Source organism: Leucoraja erinacea, chromosome 5 (genome assembly GCF_028641065.1).
Source record: "Leucoraja erinacea ecotype New England chromosome 5, Leri_hhj_1, whole genome shotgun sequence".
NCBI lineage: Eukaryota > Metazoa > Chordata > Chondrichthyes > Rajiformes > Rajidae > Leucoraja > Leucoraja erinaceus.
Genome location: NC_073381.1, coordinates 15,274,640 through 15,295,672, shown reverse-complemented (window position 1 = coordinate 15,295,672; position 21,033 = coordinate 15,274,640). Strand labels below are relative to the sequence as shown.

The following is a 21,033-nucleotide window of genomic DNA, read 5'->3' as shown; positions in this document are numbered from 1 at the left end:
AAAAAAATGTCTATTGGTTCTAAAATGGGGGGGAGCGCTCTAGAAAACCCCCCCCCCCCCCCCCCACACAGTCTCTTCCCCCCCCCCCTCCCAGAGGGTGGCTTGGCTTCTCTGAGCTGTGAATAACACTTACTGCAAATGGTTGAAGTTCAAATGTAAGTGCCCTTAGTGGTTCTAAATTGCTTGCAGAATGTGTCTATTGGTTCTAAAACTTGCAAAAAGTGTCTCTATTGGTTCTAAAGCTTGCAAAAAATGTCTATCAGTTCTAAAGCTTGCAAAAAGTGTCTCTATTGGTTCTAAAGCTTGCAAAAAATGTCTATTGGTTCTAAAGCTTGCAAAAAATGTCTAGTGGTTCTAAAATGGTTCATGCTAGCGCTCCAGAAAGCGCCCCCCCCTTCCCCCTCCCCTGGTTGGCTTGGCTTGGGTGTGTCATGAAATGGAAAGGCACTACTTACTGCAAAATGGTGGCATGAAGTTGAAAGGCACTACTTACTGCAAATGTTGGCTTGGGAGCTTTGGCTTGAAGTTGGAAGGCACTACTTACTGCAAATTGTGGCTTGAAGTTGAAAGGCACTACTTACTGCAAATGGGGGGAGTGGGTGGATTGGCTTGGAAGTTGAAAGGCACTACTTACTGCAAATGGTGGCTTGGTTGCTTTGGCTTGCAGTTGAAAGGCAGTACTTACTGCAAATGGGGGCTTGGGTGCAATGGCTTGAAGTTGAAAGGCATTACTTACTGCAAATGGTGGCTTGGGAGCTTTGAGGTTGAAAGGCACTACCTGCAAATGATGGCTTGGGTGTGGCTTGAAGTTGAAAGACACCACTTACTGCAAATGGTGGCATGAAGTTGAAAGGCACTGCTTACTGCAAATGGAGGCTTGGGAGCTTTGGCTTGAAGTTGAAAGGCACTATTACTGCGAATGGTGGCTTGGATGCAATGGCTTGAAGTTAAAAGGCATTACTGTAAATGCACTTACTTCCTGTTTACACAGTATATTGATTTTAGATAAAACGCTACCACTTACGGCTTTGATTTTTGGCCATCTTACTCAGTCCCCCCTCCGCTGAGCAGATGCAGAGAATTCTTCCCATCAATGAAAAATAAAAGTGTTAGTTTTTGAAAAAATGTTGAGAATCTTTCTCCTGTCAATCACTCCATGAAAGCCACACCTTTTCCGGTGGGGGGGAGGGGCTATAAAACCCGGAAATGTGGGTGTGGCTCAGTCTCTGCAAGATGGAGGAGGGAGAGGTCACGACTCGCTGTCTTTAGTGGCTTTGCACCCTACTTCAAATGGTATGAAACTGCACTTGAATTTGGTGGCCTTGCACCCTGCTAGAAGTGGTAAGAAACTGCACTTGAATTTGGTGGCCTTATACCCTGCTTGAAATAGAATTTCAAGGATTAGCCGTGAGTCAACTACCAGCCCACCAGCCATGAGTGAGTGAGTTGCCAGCACAACAGGCTTGAATCCATTTGGCGCACAATTTGCATACTTGCCCTCTGGAAACCAGTCCCTTCAGCCCACAACACCCATACTAGCGCTCCAGAAAGCCCCCCCCCCCCAACTGGCCACCAATATTAGAATTGGTGGAGAGGTGGTATATTGCGTTGGATGACCAGCCCTCCTGTGTGATGCTGGGACCCAACGGGTCCCACTTAGTCTAGTATACTTATAAAACTCTCATCTCATCCTCTTCCAGTTTGCGTTGTTTTAAAATTTGCGCAAAAACAGTACCCGATAGCGCTACAATTTTGCGCCACCTTACTCGCCATTCTCCTGTGCTGCAAGTGCATCAAGTTTTATTCCGATCGGTGAAATATTACAAAGGTTATTCGTCTCTCATTTGCCGGGTTGGCAACGCCCCTTCCGGCACCTGCTGCCAATCACTGGTGGCGAGAATAAAGCTGAAGGAGTGGAGTGAGCAGAGTGTGGGCGGGGGCTGTGTTCCGGGGGCGGCGACCACCACGACGAGCCGGGAGCCGTTGAGTGCAGGCGGGCCACTGAGTGCGACAGGCGCCGGGGATGGGAGCCGGTGAATGAGTCCTTAGCCGGGTCCTGGAGCCGGTGAATGCGGTCGGAGCCGGGGTAGGGAGCTGCTGAGCCTACACACCCCCCTTCACCCCCACACTACCCCCCCCCCCCCCTCCCTCATCCCCCCCCTTCCACACACCCCTCCCCCCCCACACCCCCTTCCCCCCACATTCACACACACACACACACCCCCCTCCCCATCCTACCACATACACCCCACCACACCCATCCCTCCCCCCTCCCAAATACACCCCCCCACACACCACCCCTGCAGCCACCCTCCCCAACAACCCTCCCTCCCTCAAACACCCCTCGCACACCACCCCCCCCCCCCCCCCCCCCCCCCCCTCCTTGCACCACACCACCCGTCCCCACACACCCCCACACCCCCCCTCCCCCACATGGGTCCCACTTAGTCTAGTCATTCAATAAGATCGTGGCTGATTGGTCTTTATTTTACTGATGATTTTGCTTAATTATGTTGTAACTGTGACTTTGCTCTATTTTTTGTGATAATCATGACTTTCCCTACCAGTTTTCTCCATTCATCTGTGCAGAGAAAGTTACTCATTTGTCCTCTGATATCCCCAGATTGTTGTTCTTCATATGCAATAACGAGATTAACAGATTATTTAACAACATAAGGAATGGGAGATGTGGTCCATCGCTCCCTCCAGTTCTTTTTGGTTGGTGATCAATTCTATTCCTGCTAAGACTGTATTGTAACCATTTAAACCAGGGCAAACAGGACATCAAACTTGATCTTCATGATTTTGATGTTTTGGCCCTTGTGGAAACTGAACTGTAGGGAGATATGACCAATTTTACTTCTGCTAAGAATGCGCAAGCAGTTTCTAATATGCTTCCTTTCCTTTGCAGCTGTGCGTATGTTGGACAGGACTACAGTGTTCAAAAAAATGTTGGAAAGATCTCCTTGGATCAACTTGACAGTGTGAGTTTCTTGTATCTTTTTTATAAATTCCTCCTATGTGTGACGGTGCTTTAAAATTTCACAATTACGTTGAGATTTATAGGTGTACGTCGAAAGTGTGAGGTTATCCACTTTGGCGGCAAAAACAAGTCAGATTATTATCTCAATGGGGTTAGGTTAGGTAAGGGGAGGTACAGCGAGACCTGTACACCAGTCACTGTAGGTTGGTGTACAGGTACAGCAGGCAGTGAAGAAAGCTAATGGAATGCTGGCCTTCACAACAAGAGGATTTCAGTATAGGTTCTTCTGCAGTTGTATAGGGCTCTGGTAAGACCACATTTGGAGTATTGTGTACAGTTTTGGTCTCCTAATTTGAGGAAGGACATCCTTGGGATTGAGGCAGTGCGGCGTAGGTTCACGGGATTGATCCCTGGGATGGCGGGACTGTCATATGAGTAAAGATTGAAAAGACTAGGCTTGTATTTACTGGAGTTCATAAGGATGAGGGGGAATCTTATAGAAACATATAAAATTATAAAAGGACTGGACAAGCTGGATGCAGGAAAAATGTTCCCAATGTTGGGCGAGTCTCGAACCAGAGCCACAGTCTTAGAATAAATGGGAGGCCATTTAAGACTGAGGTGAGAAAAAACTTTTTCACCCAGAGTGTTGTGAATTTATGGAATTCCCTGCCACAGAGGACAGTGGAGGCCAAATCACTGGATGGATTTAAGAGAGAGTTAGGTAGAGCTCTAGGGGCTAGTGGACTCAAGGGATATGGGGAGAAGACAGGCACGGGTTATTGATTGGGGACGATCAGCCATGATCACAATGAATGGCGGTGCTGGCTCGACGGGCCGAATGGCCTTCTCCTGTACCTATTTTCTATGTTTCTATGAAACCATTTTTTAAAATTAAAGGTTGAATCATAAAATAGACATGTGGTGTTTACACAAAAATAAGCCCCTATAGGTTCAATTGAAATTCAAATAGTAAGCATAAATGAATTGTTATTTGTTTCAGCTGGCTACTAAATCGTATCCTCCCTGCATGCGCCAGTTGCACAATGCCTTACGGGACAACCATCACCTCCGACATGGTGGCCGCATGCAATATGGACTCTATCTCAAGGGACTAGGCCTTACCCTAGAACAGGCCTTGCTGTTTTGGAAATCAGAATTTATAAAAGGAAAAGTGGAACCAGATAAGGTAATTCATCAACAAATCCACTTTGCTGGATTGAATTATCATCAGAAGAACACATAATCCCGATATTGATAATTGTACAAAAACTGTTACTTATTTCAGTAATCAAGTCTTTACGACTGCAATCTGATATGTCTGTTTTCGTGCAAAAAGTTAGATCTTGACAGGAAAAAACAATTGAATTTTTATGATTTGCCTGTGTATCAAGGGCAAGTGTCTAAAATTGGAGCGGATGCGGTCTTCCTGTTCAATTTAATCGTTCTAAGAACAGATAATATTTCTGTGCCCTGTTCGCAATAGGTGCAGAAGTCAGCTGTACATACTAAGTAATTGCCACAGAAGAAAATAAAAGTATAAGAAAATATAAAGAAGATATCAAGTTTTAAAAATTCATGCTGGTTTGATGACAGATTCATGCGTTATCTGGCTCGGATATCATTATACTCCATCTAACTGCAGTGGCCCTTTGTGTGAACTGGTAATCATACCACTTTGCTTATGACCGTGCCACCAGTGATCTGATGAAAGCAAATTTCAATTCTGTGCATATTATTGTTAAAATAACTTAAGCAGAGGAATTGGAAGTTACTCTCCTTATCCACCCCTGCTGCACACACATTTTTTCCACTCCCCCCAACCCGTCATCCAGTTCCTTTCCCCTTCTCCACTACCTCCAGCCACTCATCTACCACCCCTCCTTTTCACAGGCCCCCATGTTTCTCTCCTTACCCCACCCCCTCCTTACATTCCCTGCCACCCATCGTTCCTCCCTCTGGTTCTACACTTCACCCCCCCCCACCCCCAAAACTTTCTTCCCTATCAGATTCCAGTATTTGTATCCATTTTTGGTTTTCACCTCCATTCTTACAATCTCTCCTCGACTTCATCAGTCAGAAGGGTCATGTCCCAAAACGGCACCTGTCCATTTCTTTCCACAGAATGTTACCCGGCTCTCAGTTTCTCCAGCACTTTGATTTTTGCTCAATATTCCATCATCTGCAGTTTTTTCTCTCATTTAAAATAGTTATAATATACAATATGGAGTTTAGTTTAGAGATACAGCGTGGAAACAGGCCCTTCAGCCCACACCGACCTGCTATCCCCGCACATTAACACTATCCTACACACACTAGGGACAATTTACACTTACACCAAGCCAATTAACTTACAAACCTGTACATCTTTGGAATGTGGGAGGAAAGCGGAAGATCTCGGAGAAAACCCACATGGTCACGGGGTGAGCGTACAAACTCCGTACAGACAGCACCAGTAGTCAGGATTTAACCCGGGTCTCCGGTGCTGCAAGCAAAACTAAACCTAAACTAAAAAATGAGACAATAAATTTATCTGGAGAAAGGGATAAGTTTCATGAAAAATCGTATCTGTGGCGTGGGAGTACTAATGAAAGGGTACAAATCTTCAATAATTTAATTAATAGATTGCAATGTATGGATATAATATGCTTTGACCATTATGTGGATGCAAGTGAGTAAAGGTCTTGGAACCTCTAATCTTGATAAATGTAGAGAGCAATGCAGACAGTTCATTTGTTACTCTTGTTGGAAAAATACTGATAAAAGAACACAAGATTATCGGAACAGGAGTTGGTCACCTGGCCCCTAAAGCCCATTCTACCTTTCTATATGATCATGGCTGCATTAATTTACCTATTTCATTTTTGAATGTCATGTACGTTAAGATAATGCATTTTCCCCGAAAACTGTTCCTTGATACATGTTCAAAATGCCACTGTTAAATTATTTCCTACTTGTGCAAAATAAATTAATCAGATGGAAAAATACTTCTGGCCCAGAATTGTTCCAAAATGCTGTATCACCCACTAAACTTGGTTTTAGTGATCATCAGGCAAGAACTTCCTGAAGCCTAATTATTGAAGGTCGTCACAATCCAAGGTCTCCCTCCTGATCGCAAATCCCACCGAAATGATTTGATAAACTGTGAAGAAACAATCACAGGCTGAACTGTCTTTCAAAGCTATCCCATAGCTTGAACGTTTAGACATTTTTCAAATCAATGCCTACTTGTTACATTTCTATTTCTGGTCCTCCTAATCTGTCAAACTGGTAATCTCTCATTTGGATCGTTCTGTACTGCTTTTAATATTTGATAAACTTCCAGCGCACCTGAAATTTAATGATCCTTTTAATGCTTTTGGAAAAATGCTTTTTGCAGGCAGCGCAGTGGCGCAGCAGCGGAGCTGCTGCTTCTCAGCGCCAGAGACCAGGGTTCCCTCCTGATTATGGGTGCTGTCGGTACAGAGTTTGAACGTTTTCCTGTGACCGTGTGGGTTTTCTCCAGGTGCTCCGGTTACCCCCCCCACATTCCAAAGACGTGCAGATTTGTAGGTTAATTGGCTTCTGTAAATTGCCCTTTGTTTGTAGAATTGGAAAGTGGGATAACAGAACTAGTGATTGGGTGATCGATGGCCGGCGTGGACTCGTTGGACCTAAGGGCCTGTTTCCACATTGTATCTCCAAACTAAATCTAAACTAAAAAATAAGGCAATAAATTTATCTGGAGAAAGGGATAAGCTTCATGAAAAATCGTATCTGTAGCGCGGGAGTCCGAATGAAGGGGAAAAAATCTTCAATAATTTAATTCATATATTGCAATGCATGGATACAATATGCTTTGAACATTATGTAGATGCAAGTGAGTAAAGGTCTTGGAACCTCTAATCTTGACAAATGTAGAGAGCTATGTAGACAGTTCATTTGTTACTCTGGTCAGAAAAATGCCGATGCAAGAACACAAGATAATCGGAACAGGGGTCGGTCACCTGGCCCCTAAAGCCTATTCTGTCTTTCTGTATGATCATGGGTGATCTATTCCAGGTCTCAATGACGTATCTCTGTCAAGTCCCCTCAATTTACTGATTTTCCAAAAATGTATCATAAACTACTCCACAAATCGTATGATTCAAAAAATGAATTAGGGAATATTCTTCTTCTTCTTAGTAAGTGTATTCTGTGTAAGTGTATCCCGCTTTTATGCAAGATTGATACTTGTGGTGCTACGACTGTTTAATGGTGGGTTAGGATAAATGGAAGACAGGATGTGAGTGTTTAGCATTTGTTTGAGTGAATTAATTGTCTGTAGTTTCATTTATTTAGCAGATACTGGTAGCATACAGGGGCGGAAAACCCCTGGGGGGGGGGGGGGCAGAGGGGACACGTCCCCCCATGTTTTGAGAGGTGGGGGACATCCCCCCAAGCTTTTGTGATCCACATTTTAAAATCTCCGCTTTCCGCGAGGCAGTGGGGGTGGGACTGATGATCAAGGGCGCGATGATTGGAGGAGGGAGGAGTGGGGGGGGGGGGGGGGGGGGGGGGTTGGGACTGAGGATAGAGCGCGGTGATTGGAGGAGGGAGACGTGGCACAGACCTGCGCCTCATCCGCAGGCAGGATCGATCCCGGCCGGGTCTCCGCCGCTGTCCTGTCCCCTCCCGAGTACCCCCCCCCGGGTGGCCAGAGAGGTCGGCAGTCAGACACGAGCTAGGCCCACAGCCAGCGCAGAGAAACAGCACTAAACCCAGCTCAACTCTGCCTGTCCCGCCAGGTGAACCTGTCTGGACTTGTGGGAAATATGGCCAGCGTGGAAAAGCAGCGCTGGTGTCCCGTCAGTCCAGGCAGGGCTGTTGGTTAACCCAGTGAGACAGCTGCATTTAGCGCTGGATTGAGCCTCCGAAGCCTCGCGCGCGTGTGTGTGAGTGTGCGCATGCGCGCGCGACCGCCAAAAATTGTTGTCCCCCGTCCCCTCCATATTTTTAAAAAAAATAAAAAACTGAAAAGTGTGGCGTGCAAAAGTATTCAGCCCCCCTGAGTCAATACTTTGTAGAACCACCTTTCGCTGTAATTACAGCTGCAAGTCTTTTGGGGTATGTCTCTACCAGCTTTGCACATCTAGAGACTGAAATTTTTGCCCATTCTTCTTTGCAAAATAGCTCAAGCTCAGTCAGATTGGATGGAGAGCGTCTGTGAACAGCAATTTTCAAGTCTTGCCAGAGATTCTCAATTGGATTTAGGTCTGGACTTTGACTGGGCCATTCTAACACATGAATATGCTTTGATCTAAACCATTCCATTGTAGCTCTGGCTGTATATTTAGGGTCGTTGTCCTGTTGGAAGGTGAACCTCCGCCCCAGCCTCAAGTCTTTTGCAGACTCTAACAGGTTTTCTTCCAAGATTGCCCTGTATTTGGCTCCATCCGTCTTCCCATCAACTCTGACCAGCTTCCCTGTCCCTGCTGAAGAAAAGCATCCCCACAGCATGATGCTGCCACCACCATGTTTCACAGTGGGGATGGTGTGTTCAGGGTGATGTGTAGTGTTAGTTTTCTGCCACACATAGCATTTTGCATTTAGGCCAAAAACTTCAATTTTGGTCTCATCTGACCAGAGCACCTTCCTCCACATGTTTGCTGTGTCCCCCACATGGCTTGTGGCAAACTGCAAATGGGACTTCTTATGGCTTTTTTTCAACAATGGCTTTCTTCTTGCCACTCTTCCATAATGACCGATTTGTGATGTGCACGACTAATAGTTGTCCTGTGGACAGATTCTCCCACCTGAGTTGTGTATCTCTGCAGCTCCTCCAGAGTTACCATGGGCCTCTTGGCTGCTTCTCTGATCAATGTTCTCCTTGCCCGGCCTGTCAGTTTAGGTGGACGGCCATGTCTTGGTAGGTTTGCAGTTGTGCCATACTCTTTTCATTTTCGGATGATGGATTGAACAGTGCTCCGTGAGATGTTCAAAGCTTGGGATATTTTTTTATAACCTAACCCTGCTTTAAACTTCTCACAACTTCATCCCAGACCTGTCTGGTGTGTTCCTTGGGCTTCATGATGCTGTTTGTTCACTAATGTTCTTTAACAAACCACTGAGGCCTTCACAGAACAGCTGTATTTATACTGAGATTAGATTACACACAAGTGGACTCTATTTACTAATTAGGTGACTTCTGAAGGCAATTGGTTGCACTGGATTTTATTTAGGGGTATCAGAGTACAGGGGGCTGAATACTTTTGCACACCACACTTTTCAGTTTTTTATTTGTAAAAAAATGTGAAAACCATGTATCATTTTCCGTCCACTTCACAATTATGCGCCACTTTGTGTTGGTCTATCACATAAAATCCCAATAAAATACATTTACGTTTGTGGTTGTAACGTGACAAAATGTGGAAAAGCTCAAGGGGTATGAATACTTTTGCAAGCCACTGTAGTGACCAGTCTCTCCGCAACTCCTTGGTTCACTCATTCCTTCCCACCCAACCCGCCCTCTCCCCAGGCACTTTCTCCTGCAACCACAGGAGGTGTAACACCTGTCCAACACTTCTTCCGTCATCTCCATCCAGGGAGTCCAGCAGCCCTTCCAGGTGAGAAAGAGGTTCATATGCACCTCCCTGACTTTGTCTGTTACATTTGGTGCTCCCCATGTGGCTTCCTTTATATCAGCAAGGCCAAGCGTAGACTAGGTTACCGTTTTGCCAAACACTTGTGCTCTGTCCACCAAGGGCAGCTGAAACTGCCATTCCATAGCAACCTTTCAGTCCTTGGCCGCCTCCATTGCCCGAATGAGGCCACACTGGAGCATCTCCTATTCCCCTTGGGTAGCCTACAGCCTTTTGGTATGAACATTGAATTATCCAATTTTAGGTAACTAACCTACAAGCACCCCTCACACCCTCCACGTCTCCCCTCTGCCCCATCTGGACTCACATCTATTTATCCCCTTACCCCTCTTTTTCCACCTATATGCTTTCCTCTGGCTTCATAATTTGTAACTCTCCCATCCTTATTTCACACCTTTTGTCTTTTAATCTCTGGGCATTGTCCAACTATTTGCAACCCCCCTCCCCTCCCCCCATCAGTATCTACCTATAATTCACCAGGTTTTGTCCTGACCCTGCCAGCTTTCTCCTCCCTCCCCCACCACAATTGGTCTGAAGAAGGCACCCGACACAAAATGTCACCCATCCATGTTCTCCAGCGATGCTGCCTGGCCCACTGAGTTACTCCAGCACTTTTTGTCTTTTTTTACAAGTCAGCGTCTGGTGTTCCTTGTTTCTACATCCTTGGAAGTTTTTAAGAAGGAAATGAATCTGTTTTTGAAAGTTTGGGGAACTTAGGACAATGTGGAAGTGGGACAGAAGGGGAATTGAGATCTGGGGTAGAGCAGTCGTGATTTTGCCTATAATTTACATTATGCAATTCCCCTCACCTTATGTAATTTATTCAATAACTGATTGCTTGTATGATGAGGAAATTGCTACCCTTTCTAAAAATAGATTCTTCCTTTCCTTTGCACAAGGTTTTATTTGCAATATAATACTATTGAAGTGTGTCATTTCTGATTAAGCAGAGTCTGTTTGCTCTGCTATTTGTGGCACAGACCTTTGCCATAAATCCCATCTTACTTTAAACTCACTGGTTGGCACACTGGCGCGAATGGGTACTCTTAAGGTCTCTGGCGCCCTGTACTGCTTTAGCTTCTGGACAGAATAGGAACATTGAATAATTCAGGTACGGAAGGTGATTACTTAGGCTATTCTGGACATTTAATCCACGCTGGCCACTTGTAGGGTAATCCATCAGTAGCTGGAACAGCTTGTTAGGAGCTCAACATTTGCACTAATTAATAGTAGTAGAAAGTGTTGCTATGATTCTTGCAAGGGGCAATGGTTTTTAGAAAATAAAATAAAACATAATTGGGTGCTATAAACGTTTTCACCCGCTACTGTGCGGGAATATATCTCTGATTAAAATTTAGCTTTATGAAAAAATGTTCTCTCAACAATAAAGCAACTGTGCATTAAAAAATAGAAATTGCTGTAACAATTCATGTCAACCTTTCGTATTTCACATTACTCTTTTTACACGTAAAATGGAATTTGTCCATGTGATTGGGTCAGCTGATAGCAATCTTCCTCAGAACACAAAGTGCTGGAGTAACTCAGTTTATCAGACAGCATCTCTGGAGGAAGATGATATGCGATGCTTCGGGTGGAGACCCTTCTTCAGACTAATTGTGGGAGGGGAGAGAAAGCTGGGAGAGAGGTGAGGGAAGAACAAATCTTAGGAAGTGATAGGTGGATACAGGTGAGGGGTGGGGGTGATTGGCAGATGGGTGGTTAAACTATGAATAGAATACAGAAACATAGAAAATAGGTGCAGGAGTAGGCCATTCGGCCCTTTGAGCCTGCACCGCCATTCAATATGATCATGGCTGATCATCCAATTCAGTATCCTGTACCTGCCTTCTCTCCATACCCCCTGATCCCTTTAGCCACAAGGGCAACATCTAACTCCCTCTTAAATATAGTCAATGAACTGGCCTCATTGGGTTCTGTGGCAGAGAATTGCAAAGATTCACCACTCTCTGTGCAAAAAATGTTTTTCTCATCTCAGTCCTAAAAGATTTCCCCTTTATCCTTAAACTGTGACCCCTTGTTTTGGACTTCCCCAACATCGGGAACAATCTTCCTGCATCTAGCCTCTCCAACCCCTTAAGAATTTTGTAAGTTTCTAGAAGATCCCCCCTCAATCTTCTAATTCTATATGAGCCCTGACATCCCAGGAATCAGTCTGGTGAACCTTCTCTGTACTTCTCTATGGCAAGAATGTCCTTCTTCAGATTAAGAGACCAAAACTACGCAATACTCCAGGTGTGCTCTCACCAAGACCCTGTACAAATGCAGTAGAACTTCCCTGCTCCTATACCCAAATCCTTTTGCTATGAATGCTAACATACCATAATCCTTTTGCTATGAATGTTAACATACCAGGGGGACAAAATGGTAACATACCTATATAACCATATAACAATTACAGCTCGGAAACAGGCCAACTCGGCCCTTTTAGTCCGTGCCGAACACTTATTCTCTCCTAGTCCCATCTACCTGCACCCAGACCATAACCCTCCATTCCTTCCCCATCCATATACCTATCCAATTTATTTTTAAATTATAAAATCGAACCTGCCTCCACCACTTCCACTGGAAGCTCCTTCCACACAGCTACCACTCTCTGAGTAAAGAAGTTCCCCCTCATATTACCCCTAAACATCTGTCCCTTAATTCTCAGCACCTCACACTTATCAGCATTAAACTCCATCTGCCATCTTTCAGCTCACTCTTCCAAATGGCCTAAATCTCTCTGTAGACTTTGAAAATCTACTTCATTATCCACAACACCACCTATCTTAGTATCATCTGCATACATACTAATCCAATTTACCACACCATCATACAGATCATTGATGTACATGACAAACAACAGTGGACCCAACACAGATCCCTGTGGCACCCCACTAGTCACCGGCCACCAACCTGACTAACAGCCATCCACCATTACTCTCTGGCATCTCCCATTCAGCCACTGTTGAATCCATCTTGCTACTCCACCATTAATACCCAACAATTGAACCTTCTTAACCAACCTTCCATGAGGAACCTTGTCAAAGGCTTTACTGAAGTCCATATAGACAACATCCACTGCTTTACTCTCATAAATTTCCCGAGTAACCTCTTCAAAATATTCAAGAAGATTAGTCAAACATGACCTTCCAGGCACAAATCCATGTTGACTGTTCCTAATCAGACCCTGTTTATCCAGATGCGTATATATATATATATATTATAAGTATCCTTTCCATTAATTTGCCCACCACTGACGTCAAACTAACAGGTCTATAATTGCTAGGTTTACTCTTAGAACCCTTTTTAAACAATGGAACCCTTTTTACAACATGCGCAGTATGCCAATCCTCCGGCACTATTCCCGTTTCTAATGACAATTGAAATATTTCAGTCATAGCCCCTGCTATTTCTACACTAACTTCCCTCAATGTCCTAGTGAATAACCTGTCAGGACCTGGAGACTTATCCACTTTTATATTTTTCAAAAGTGTCAGTACTTCCTCTTTTTTGAATCTCATAGTTTCCATAGCTACTCTACTTGTTTCCCTTACCTCACATAATTCAATATTCTTCGCCTTGGTGAATACCGAAGAAAAGAAATTGTTCAATATCTCCCCCATCTCTTTTGGCTCTGCAGATAGCTGTCCACTCTGACTCTCTAATGGACCAATGTTATAATAATAATAATAATAAAATTTTATTTTTGGGCGCCTTTCAGAAATCTCAAGGACACCTTACAGAGATTAACAGGAATAGAAAACATATAATCAGAATAAAATAAATAATAAAGACATCACAGAAACACAAATTAAAAACAGAATTCAGTCCAAAAACAAAAAATCAAAAACACAATGTGAAGAAAGAGCAGCGGCAGCTAAAGCGCGCCAGCGTCCACTCTCCCTTCCGACAGCCATCTTAGACAAAGACTAACAGGATTACTTACAGACAAAAAAAATCATCCCCCCACAATGGATACCTCTGTGGGGGAAGGCACAATGTCCAGTCCCCAAACCCAAGTTCACCCAAAGTCAGGCCTATTGAGGCCACCGCAATTGCCTCTACGGAGGCCCGATGTTCCTGGCCGTTCTCACCGGGTGGTCTTGCCCCGGCGTCGGGAGAGTCCTCTCAGCGGCTGGGCCACCTGGAACGGCCGCTTCCTAGCTGGAGACCGCGGCTTCCGAAGCCGACAAGGCCGCGCCGGGTTGGAGCTCCCAGGCTCCCGATGTTGAAGTCGGTGCTGCCCGCTCCGCTCCCCAGACCCGCAGCCCGGAGGTGTTGAACTCAGCGGTCACAGCTCACTGGAGCTCCAGCGCGTCAATTCAGCGCGGCGACCCAGGCAAGACATCGCCCGCTCCGCTCCGCGACAGCACTCCAGCGCTGTGCCGCCACCGAGGCCGAGGTGCTGGGCGGTCCCCGCCAGGAAACGGCGCTCCAAGCCCGCTGGTAGGCCACGAGGACGGGTCGACGGGGAGCCCGGAGAAAAAGCTGCCTCACCGACCAGGTAGGGACCTAGAAGTAAAATTCCCCCCTACCCCCCACATTAAAAAGTCAATTTCTCCAACGGATGAAACACAGGACTTACTAAAAACTTTTTTTTAAAAAAGCAAATTAAACAGACGGCTGCTGGTTAGCAGCCGCTCCCCAAGATGGCTCCTCCTCCTTGTTATCCCTCGTTATCCTTTTGCTATTAATATAGCTGTAGAAATGCTTTGGATTTACTTTCACCTTACTTGCCAAAGCAACCTCATATCTTCTTTTAGCTTTTCTAATTTCTTTCTTAAGATTTTTTTTACATTCTTTATACTCCTCAAGCACCTCATTTACTCCATGCTGCCTATAATTATTGTAGATCTCTCTTTTTCCGAACCAAGTGTCCAATTTCCCTTGAAAACCATGGCTCTTTCCAATTTTTACTATTTCCTTTCAACCGAACAGGGACATAAAGATTCTGTACTCTTAAAATGTCATCTTTAAATGTCCTCCATTTCTCCTCCACATCCTTCCCATCAAATAAAATGTCCCAATTCACTCCTTTTAAATCCTTTCGCATCTCCCCAAAGTTGGCCTTTCTCCAATCAAAAATCTCAACCCTAGGTCCAGTCCTGACCCTCTCCATAAGTATAGAAACATAGAAAATAGGTGCAGGAGTAGGCCATTCGGCCTTTCGAGCCTGCACTGCCATTCGATATGATCATGGCTGATCATCCAACTTAGTATCCCATCCCTGCCTTCTCTCCATACCCCCTGATCCCTTTAGCCACAAGGGCCACATCTAACTCCCTCTTAAATATAGCCAATGAACTGGCCTCAACTACCCTCTGTGGCAGAGAATTCCACAGATTGACCACTCTCTGTGTAAAAAATGATTTTCTCATCTCGGTCCTAAAATACTTCCCTCTTATCCTTAAACTATGACCCCTAGTTCTGGACTTCCCCAACATCGGGAATAATCTTCCTGCATCTAGCCTGTCCAACCCCTTAAGAATTTTGTAAGTTTCTATAAGATCCCCATTACATTGAAACTAATGGTATTGTGATCACTGGACCCGAAGTGCTCCCCAACACATACCTCCGCCACCTGACCCATCTCATTTCCTAAGAGGAGGTCCAGCACTGCCCCTTCTCTAGTAGGTACCTCTATGTATTGCTGCAAAAAATTATCCTGCACACATTTTACAAACTCCAAACCATCCAGCCCATTTACAGAATGTGTTTCCCAGTCTATGTGTGGAAAATTGAAATCTCCCACAATCACTACCTTGTGCTTACTACTAATATCTGCGATCTCCTTACATATTTGCTCTTCCAATTCTCGCTCCCCATTAGGCGGTCTATAATACAACCCTATAAGTGTTGCTACACCTTTCCCATTTCTCAGTTCCACCGAAATAGACTCCTAAGGGGGACAAAAAGAGACTAAAGGATACAAAAGTGTATGAATTAATTGATAATTGTTGCAATAATGCGAGCATCGTTATGGAGTATTAACAGCAGTGATTTGGCATCAGAAGTCTTATTTGTAGCAAAGTGCATAAATTCATTATGTAATAATGAAAGGTGGTGCAAACGTGAAGTCTTTCTTCTCTTTCCGCATTAACCTTTTGGACCATAATTAAATTCCCCATGGAAATTTAGAATAGAAGCGAAGGAAAGAACGTCTGATTGTTAAGATAAATTTCTTCTTTTTAAAATTCAGCAATTACCCACTAAACTTCAGGGATAGAGTCTATGATTCACACATACAAATCACTAGCATAGGCCCAGCATTTCTGCAGAAAGGTCTGCAGATATGTGTTTCTGAACCCGTGCAGTGTTTCAGGACAACTGTCTCTGGCAAATCTGTAGTTTCAAACCCGCATCGGCCTTGACTTGGCACAAGCTAAGCTTTCCATCCATATCTCGGAAGAAGATTTGAAGGAACTCTCTTTGCGACTTCAAGATTGTAAATGGTTGAAGCCCCCACATTGATTCCTGTCGCACCGGCCTCGTTTCAGCTTGCTGATGACACATTTATCCCGGTTAAATGAAAATAAAAAGTCTGCAGATGGTGGAAATATGAAATAAAAATAGAAAATGCTGGAAACAGTCAAGCAGCATCAGTGGAAAGAAAAACAGAGTGAAAACTTCATGTTGAGACCCTCAGCTAGCCTATGACCTCCACTGTTAGGTCTGTTTCGTTTTCTACAAATACTGCCTGATCTTCTGTGTGTTTCCAGCATTTCCTGTTTATGGCAAAAAAACAAAGTGCTGGAGGAAGTCAGCTGGTTAGGCAGCATCGGTAGGTGAACCAACCCAAAATATTGTTAGTCCACTCCCTCCACACACAATGCCTGACCAGCTGTCAGGTCTCGGGTTTGATCTAGTTTCTGTTTCTTATTGTTTTTTAGTATTAGAGTGTGCATTCTTGTTTTATTTTGGTGTCTCACATCTCCTCTTGTTTCAGGTCCCATTTCCTGTCAGGTCGTTTACCCTCATGTGATTATTGGCCCCGCCCTGATGTGTTTCACCTGTGTCTCGTTATCCCCTGCTAGTCTGTATTTAAGCCCTTTGTGTGTTAGTTCTCATTGCCAGTTCGTTGTGTATGCTACTTGGTATCACCTCGTTCCAGCTCTAGAAATCTTGTGACCTCGACCATTGCCTGTTTTTCGACCTCTGTTTTTTGCCTGCTCCTAGATTGTACTGTTGCCTCTGTTTTGCTTACCTGTGTACCGACTTGGACCGATTAAACTCTGAAGACTGATCTGCCCTGTGTCTGAGCCTGCATTTGTGTCCTCCTCCTTGTTCAGTTCTGATACTAGCTGTGTTCTTCAAGCACTTTCTTTTCTACTGCCAGCATCTGCAGTCTTTTGTCTTCATTTTCTCTTTTCCATTTAATTTATTCCTGCTCTCTGTTTTCAGTTGGTTAGCCAATCCTCACTCCATAGTAATATATTACTCCACAACTTTCCGAGCTATTAAATGCCATTGGGAAGTCTAAATATTCTCCACCTACTAGTTCTCCATTATCCTCCCTGCTCATTACCATTTCACAAAGAACTCATAAATTTGCCGGCATGATTTCCCTTTTGGAAAACCATAATGCTTGGCATGATTATATAAAGATTTTCTAAATATCCTTCTCCTACTTCCGTAATGATGGATTACAGCTTCTCCCCCCCCGCCCTCCAAAATTTCAGCTGTCGAGGTAACTACCCTATAATCTCCTGCTGTTTTGAGAAGGGGTGTTACATTGGGCTGTTCACCTTGTGAAGGGGTGTTACATTGGGCTGTTCACCTTGTGAAGGTGTGTTACATTTGTAGTTTTCTGTAATCTAGGAATTTTTGTAACATAAGAATCAATATCTACAGCTACTTCTTTTAAGTTCATTTCCATGATATGTCAGCCTTTCATAAGATCTAGGAGCAGAATTAGGCCATTCGGCCCATCAAGTCTACTCTGCCATGGCTGATCGATCTTTCCCTCTCAACTCCATTCTCCTGCCTTCTCCCCATAACCCCTGACACCCTTACTAATCAAGAATCTGTCAATCTCCGCCTTAAAAATATCCATTGACCTGGCCTCCACAGCTGTCTGAATTCCACATTCACCACCCTCTGACTAAAGAGTACTCATCAATTTTCTGATTATTTTTTTCCTTGAGATAGCAATTCAAGTTTTACCCACCCTTTTGCCTCTGGATTTTATTCAATCATTGAGATGCTTTTAGTGTATTCCGCTGTGAAGAATGTTGCAAAGTATTTGTTCAGTCTTTGCCATTTTCTTATTTCCCATTATTAATTCCCCAGTCTCATCCTCTGAGGGACCTTAGTTACTTTCCTCTTGTAGAAGCTCTTTATGTTTGTTTTTTTTTAATATTTCTTGGAATTTAAAGACCAAAATAGTTCTGAAAGCATTGGTGAACAAAAGTCGATATAAATGTGCCAGAAACATGGGTGAAAAATGAATCGTGTGGAATTGACCTTCACTACTTCATGTATATTTTAAATGGGCACAAAAAGCAAGGCAAGCAGAGGTATAATAACTTACCATAAAAGAATTAATGAGAATGAGAGTAAAAAAGTATGAGGAATTAATCATTTCATATAAAGTAAATGAGTTATCAATAAGAAAAATGACTACGCAGTAAACCCTCTTTATAACGGACCATGGGGATGAGGAATGGTGCTGCTATTCGTGATTTGTACACTCGAACTGAGTAAAGGGCCTGTCCCCCTCATGGTCGCTTGAGGCGTACGGGTACCATATGGCCGCGCGGGGCCGGTCCCACTTAGAAGCGCGGAGTTGTGCGGGGCTGGTCCCGAGATCGCGCGGGGCAACGAAATTCTGGCAGTGGCCGAAATCTTCGCGTGCCAACGGCCTGTCGGAACGCAGGCGCATTGCGGTCGTACGCAGCGTCTTGACGGCGTACGCAGCATCTTGACGGCGGACGCCTAACGCGTGGCGTTGCGCAATGACATCACCGCCTGGCGTTGCTTGATGACGTCGCCGTGCGACGCCCAAATTCATTCGGCCCGCCTCCTGCCCAGCTGATTGGTAAGTATGACGCAAATGACGTCACGCACGAACTTAGCACGAACTTCGCTCGAACTCCACTTCCGTTTGGTTGTGCCAAACGCATGCAATCGCATGCAAGTGGGACTGGCCCTTAAGGGATTACCGAGTAATAGAGTATCATTGTACAAGTAGTGGAAACAAAGAGCTGCAGATGCCAGTTAATACACAAAAGGACACAAAGTCCAGGAGTAACTCAGCAGGTCAAGCAGCATTTCTAGAGAACATGGATTGGTGACATTTGGGGTTGAGACCCTTCTTCAGACTCTCAGTCTGGAACTGGACCTGGAATCTCGATGAGTTGAGGCGAGGATCGGTAAAATCATTGGTCGCGGCCTGCGGGCAGTCTGAGTATAGTTAAGGGTCGGCGGCAGGTGCAGCATGAAGCGGCCGAGGAGGCTGTGTGGGCAATGGCTGGCAGCCCAGCCTGGAAGTGATGCAGGCCGGGGATGGCGTTGTCCGCTCAGCCTGGCAGTGAAGGTCAATAGATCCGTCCACTATAATCAAAATTCATTATAAAGAGGTATAAACAGGTTTGGGCAATAATTACACACAGCTTTAAGGAAGCAGCCAAGTGTTAGATCTTGAGGATATTTTCATATTAATTGTGCAATTGCCCTGTTTATTTTGTACATTTGCTTTAAACTATATCTGCTCATTCATTTTCAAAAAAAATCCTGAATTTCCTCTGCAGTTTTGTCCCCATATTTCACCCTCTCTATCATTTTAATGTTGTTTACTTGCCCTATTTCTTACCATCTAGTCATAATTTAATCTAGTCAAACACAATGTACAAAAGAGAGAAAATGCAGAAAGTGTCGAGCAGATCCAGAAGCCTCTACAAAGAGATAAACAACAGAAATGCAGTATGTGAACCTCATACTACTTGTACTACTTGTACATTTCAACAGGGTTGACTTTAGGTAAGTAGAGAGCAAGGTTTAAGATGGCATAAAGCGAGGATGAAGGACAAAACAAAAGATGAGATCTACAGTATAACAGGGTGGAAGACAGGAGCGATTAAATGACAAAATAGATGATGGAGTTTCAAGTAAGTTGAACAGTTGCTTGAGGGGCAGCATCTCATCTTCCAATTAAACAGATTGCAGCTTTCCAAAGAAAATTGAGTTAAAAATGTCAGATAATCTACATTTCTGACATATTTAATCTTACATTTACCACATTCACTTCCGCTCTCCGTGGTAATTTCAGTTGCAGTTGCATTCTTGTAACTCTGTTGAAAAAAAACCCTCTACAATTGATATGATGTGACTGCTTTTGGGACTTTGCTATCCTTTAAACTTAATTGACTGTAAATCATTGTTGCCCAGAGTCATGAAAGACACAATACAAAAGGAAGCTCATTCTTTTATAAATGGCTTCAGACTTTTACCATATAGTTTATATCTCTCATACTCTTCCACCAACGTTTCCTCTGTCGTGCTTGGGTATGCATTTAATTCATGTATGGTTGCATTATTCCTTCTAATGTTTTTCATAAAATAAGCACAGTGCCTTTAGACTATCTACTAGGGAAACACAGTGACAAAGCTTATAGAGCTGCTATCTTGGCTCCACTTCCCTCTTTTTTAATCCTGACCTCCAGTGCTGCACATCCTCCTGATGACCATGTGCCATCTCTGGGTTTTATGGTTTCCTCCCATACTCCAGAGATGTGTGGATTAGTATGTTAAATAGCGAGAGTTGTAAGGTACTGCAGTGTTCCACGCAAATGGGTGAGTCTGGAAAGACTTGGTCGGTATATTGAGGAGAATAGGGTAAAGGGGAAGTTAATGGGGAATGGGATTACTTTGTGAGCAAGCATGGACTGGATGGGCTGATTAGCCTCCTTTATCATAAGGAATGACAAAATATGAAGATGGACTCTCCGACATCTAAAATCTTTAAATATCTCTTCCAATGAGTGTGCTAAGACATGCCTGCCAAGTTCTTTATTTATTCAAATCTAATTTGCACTTCCAGTCAATGCTACAATGGAACCCGATCATCTTGCTAAGTAAATACCGAACAGGGGAACTCAATACTGCATTTTCTAAGCTGTGTCCACACTTACAGTAATCGTCTGTTTTCTCACTTTTCTTCCTTTTCCTCTGATGTACATGAGGCATTTCATTTGTTTTAATTTACGGACTAATTTTAAAGTACCTTATCTGTTCAGCTTCCTCGATGGTCACTTTGCGTGCCCAAGTAGCTTTTTCATTAATTGTAACTTACCATGCTTGAATTAAAATGGAAAATGTTGGAGATTTTGAGCAATCCGACATTACCTGTGGAGAGAGAAAATCGGTTAATGTGTATGCTCATTGACTGTTCATCGGAATTGGGAAAAGCTAGAGCAATAGCATGTTTGA

The 21,033-nt window shown here is 44.0% G+C and overlaps 1 protein-coding gene across 1 annotated transcript in view; it reads left to right on the top strand.

Moving 5' to 3' along the window:
* prim2 (DNA primase subunit 2) overlaps positions 1-21,033 on the top strand; it is a 229,083-nt gene that overhangs the window by 158,436 nt on the left and 49,614 nt on the right. The window contains exons 8-9 of the mRNA XM_055635052.1: positions 2,912-2,984; positions 3,987-4,172. Of these exons, the coding sequence (XP_055491027.1) occupies positions 2,912-2,984; positions 3,987-4,172 (259 nt within the window). The remainder of the gene's footprint in view (positions 1-2,911; positions 2,985-3,986; positions 4,173-21,033) is intronic.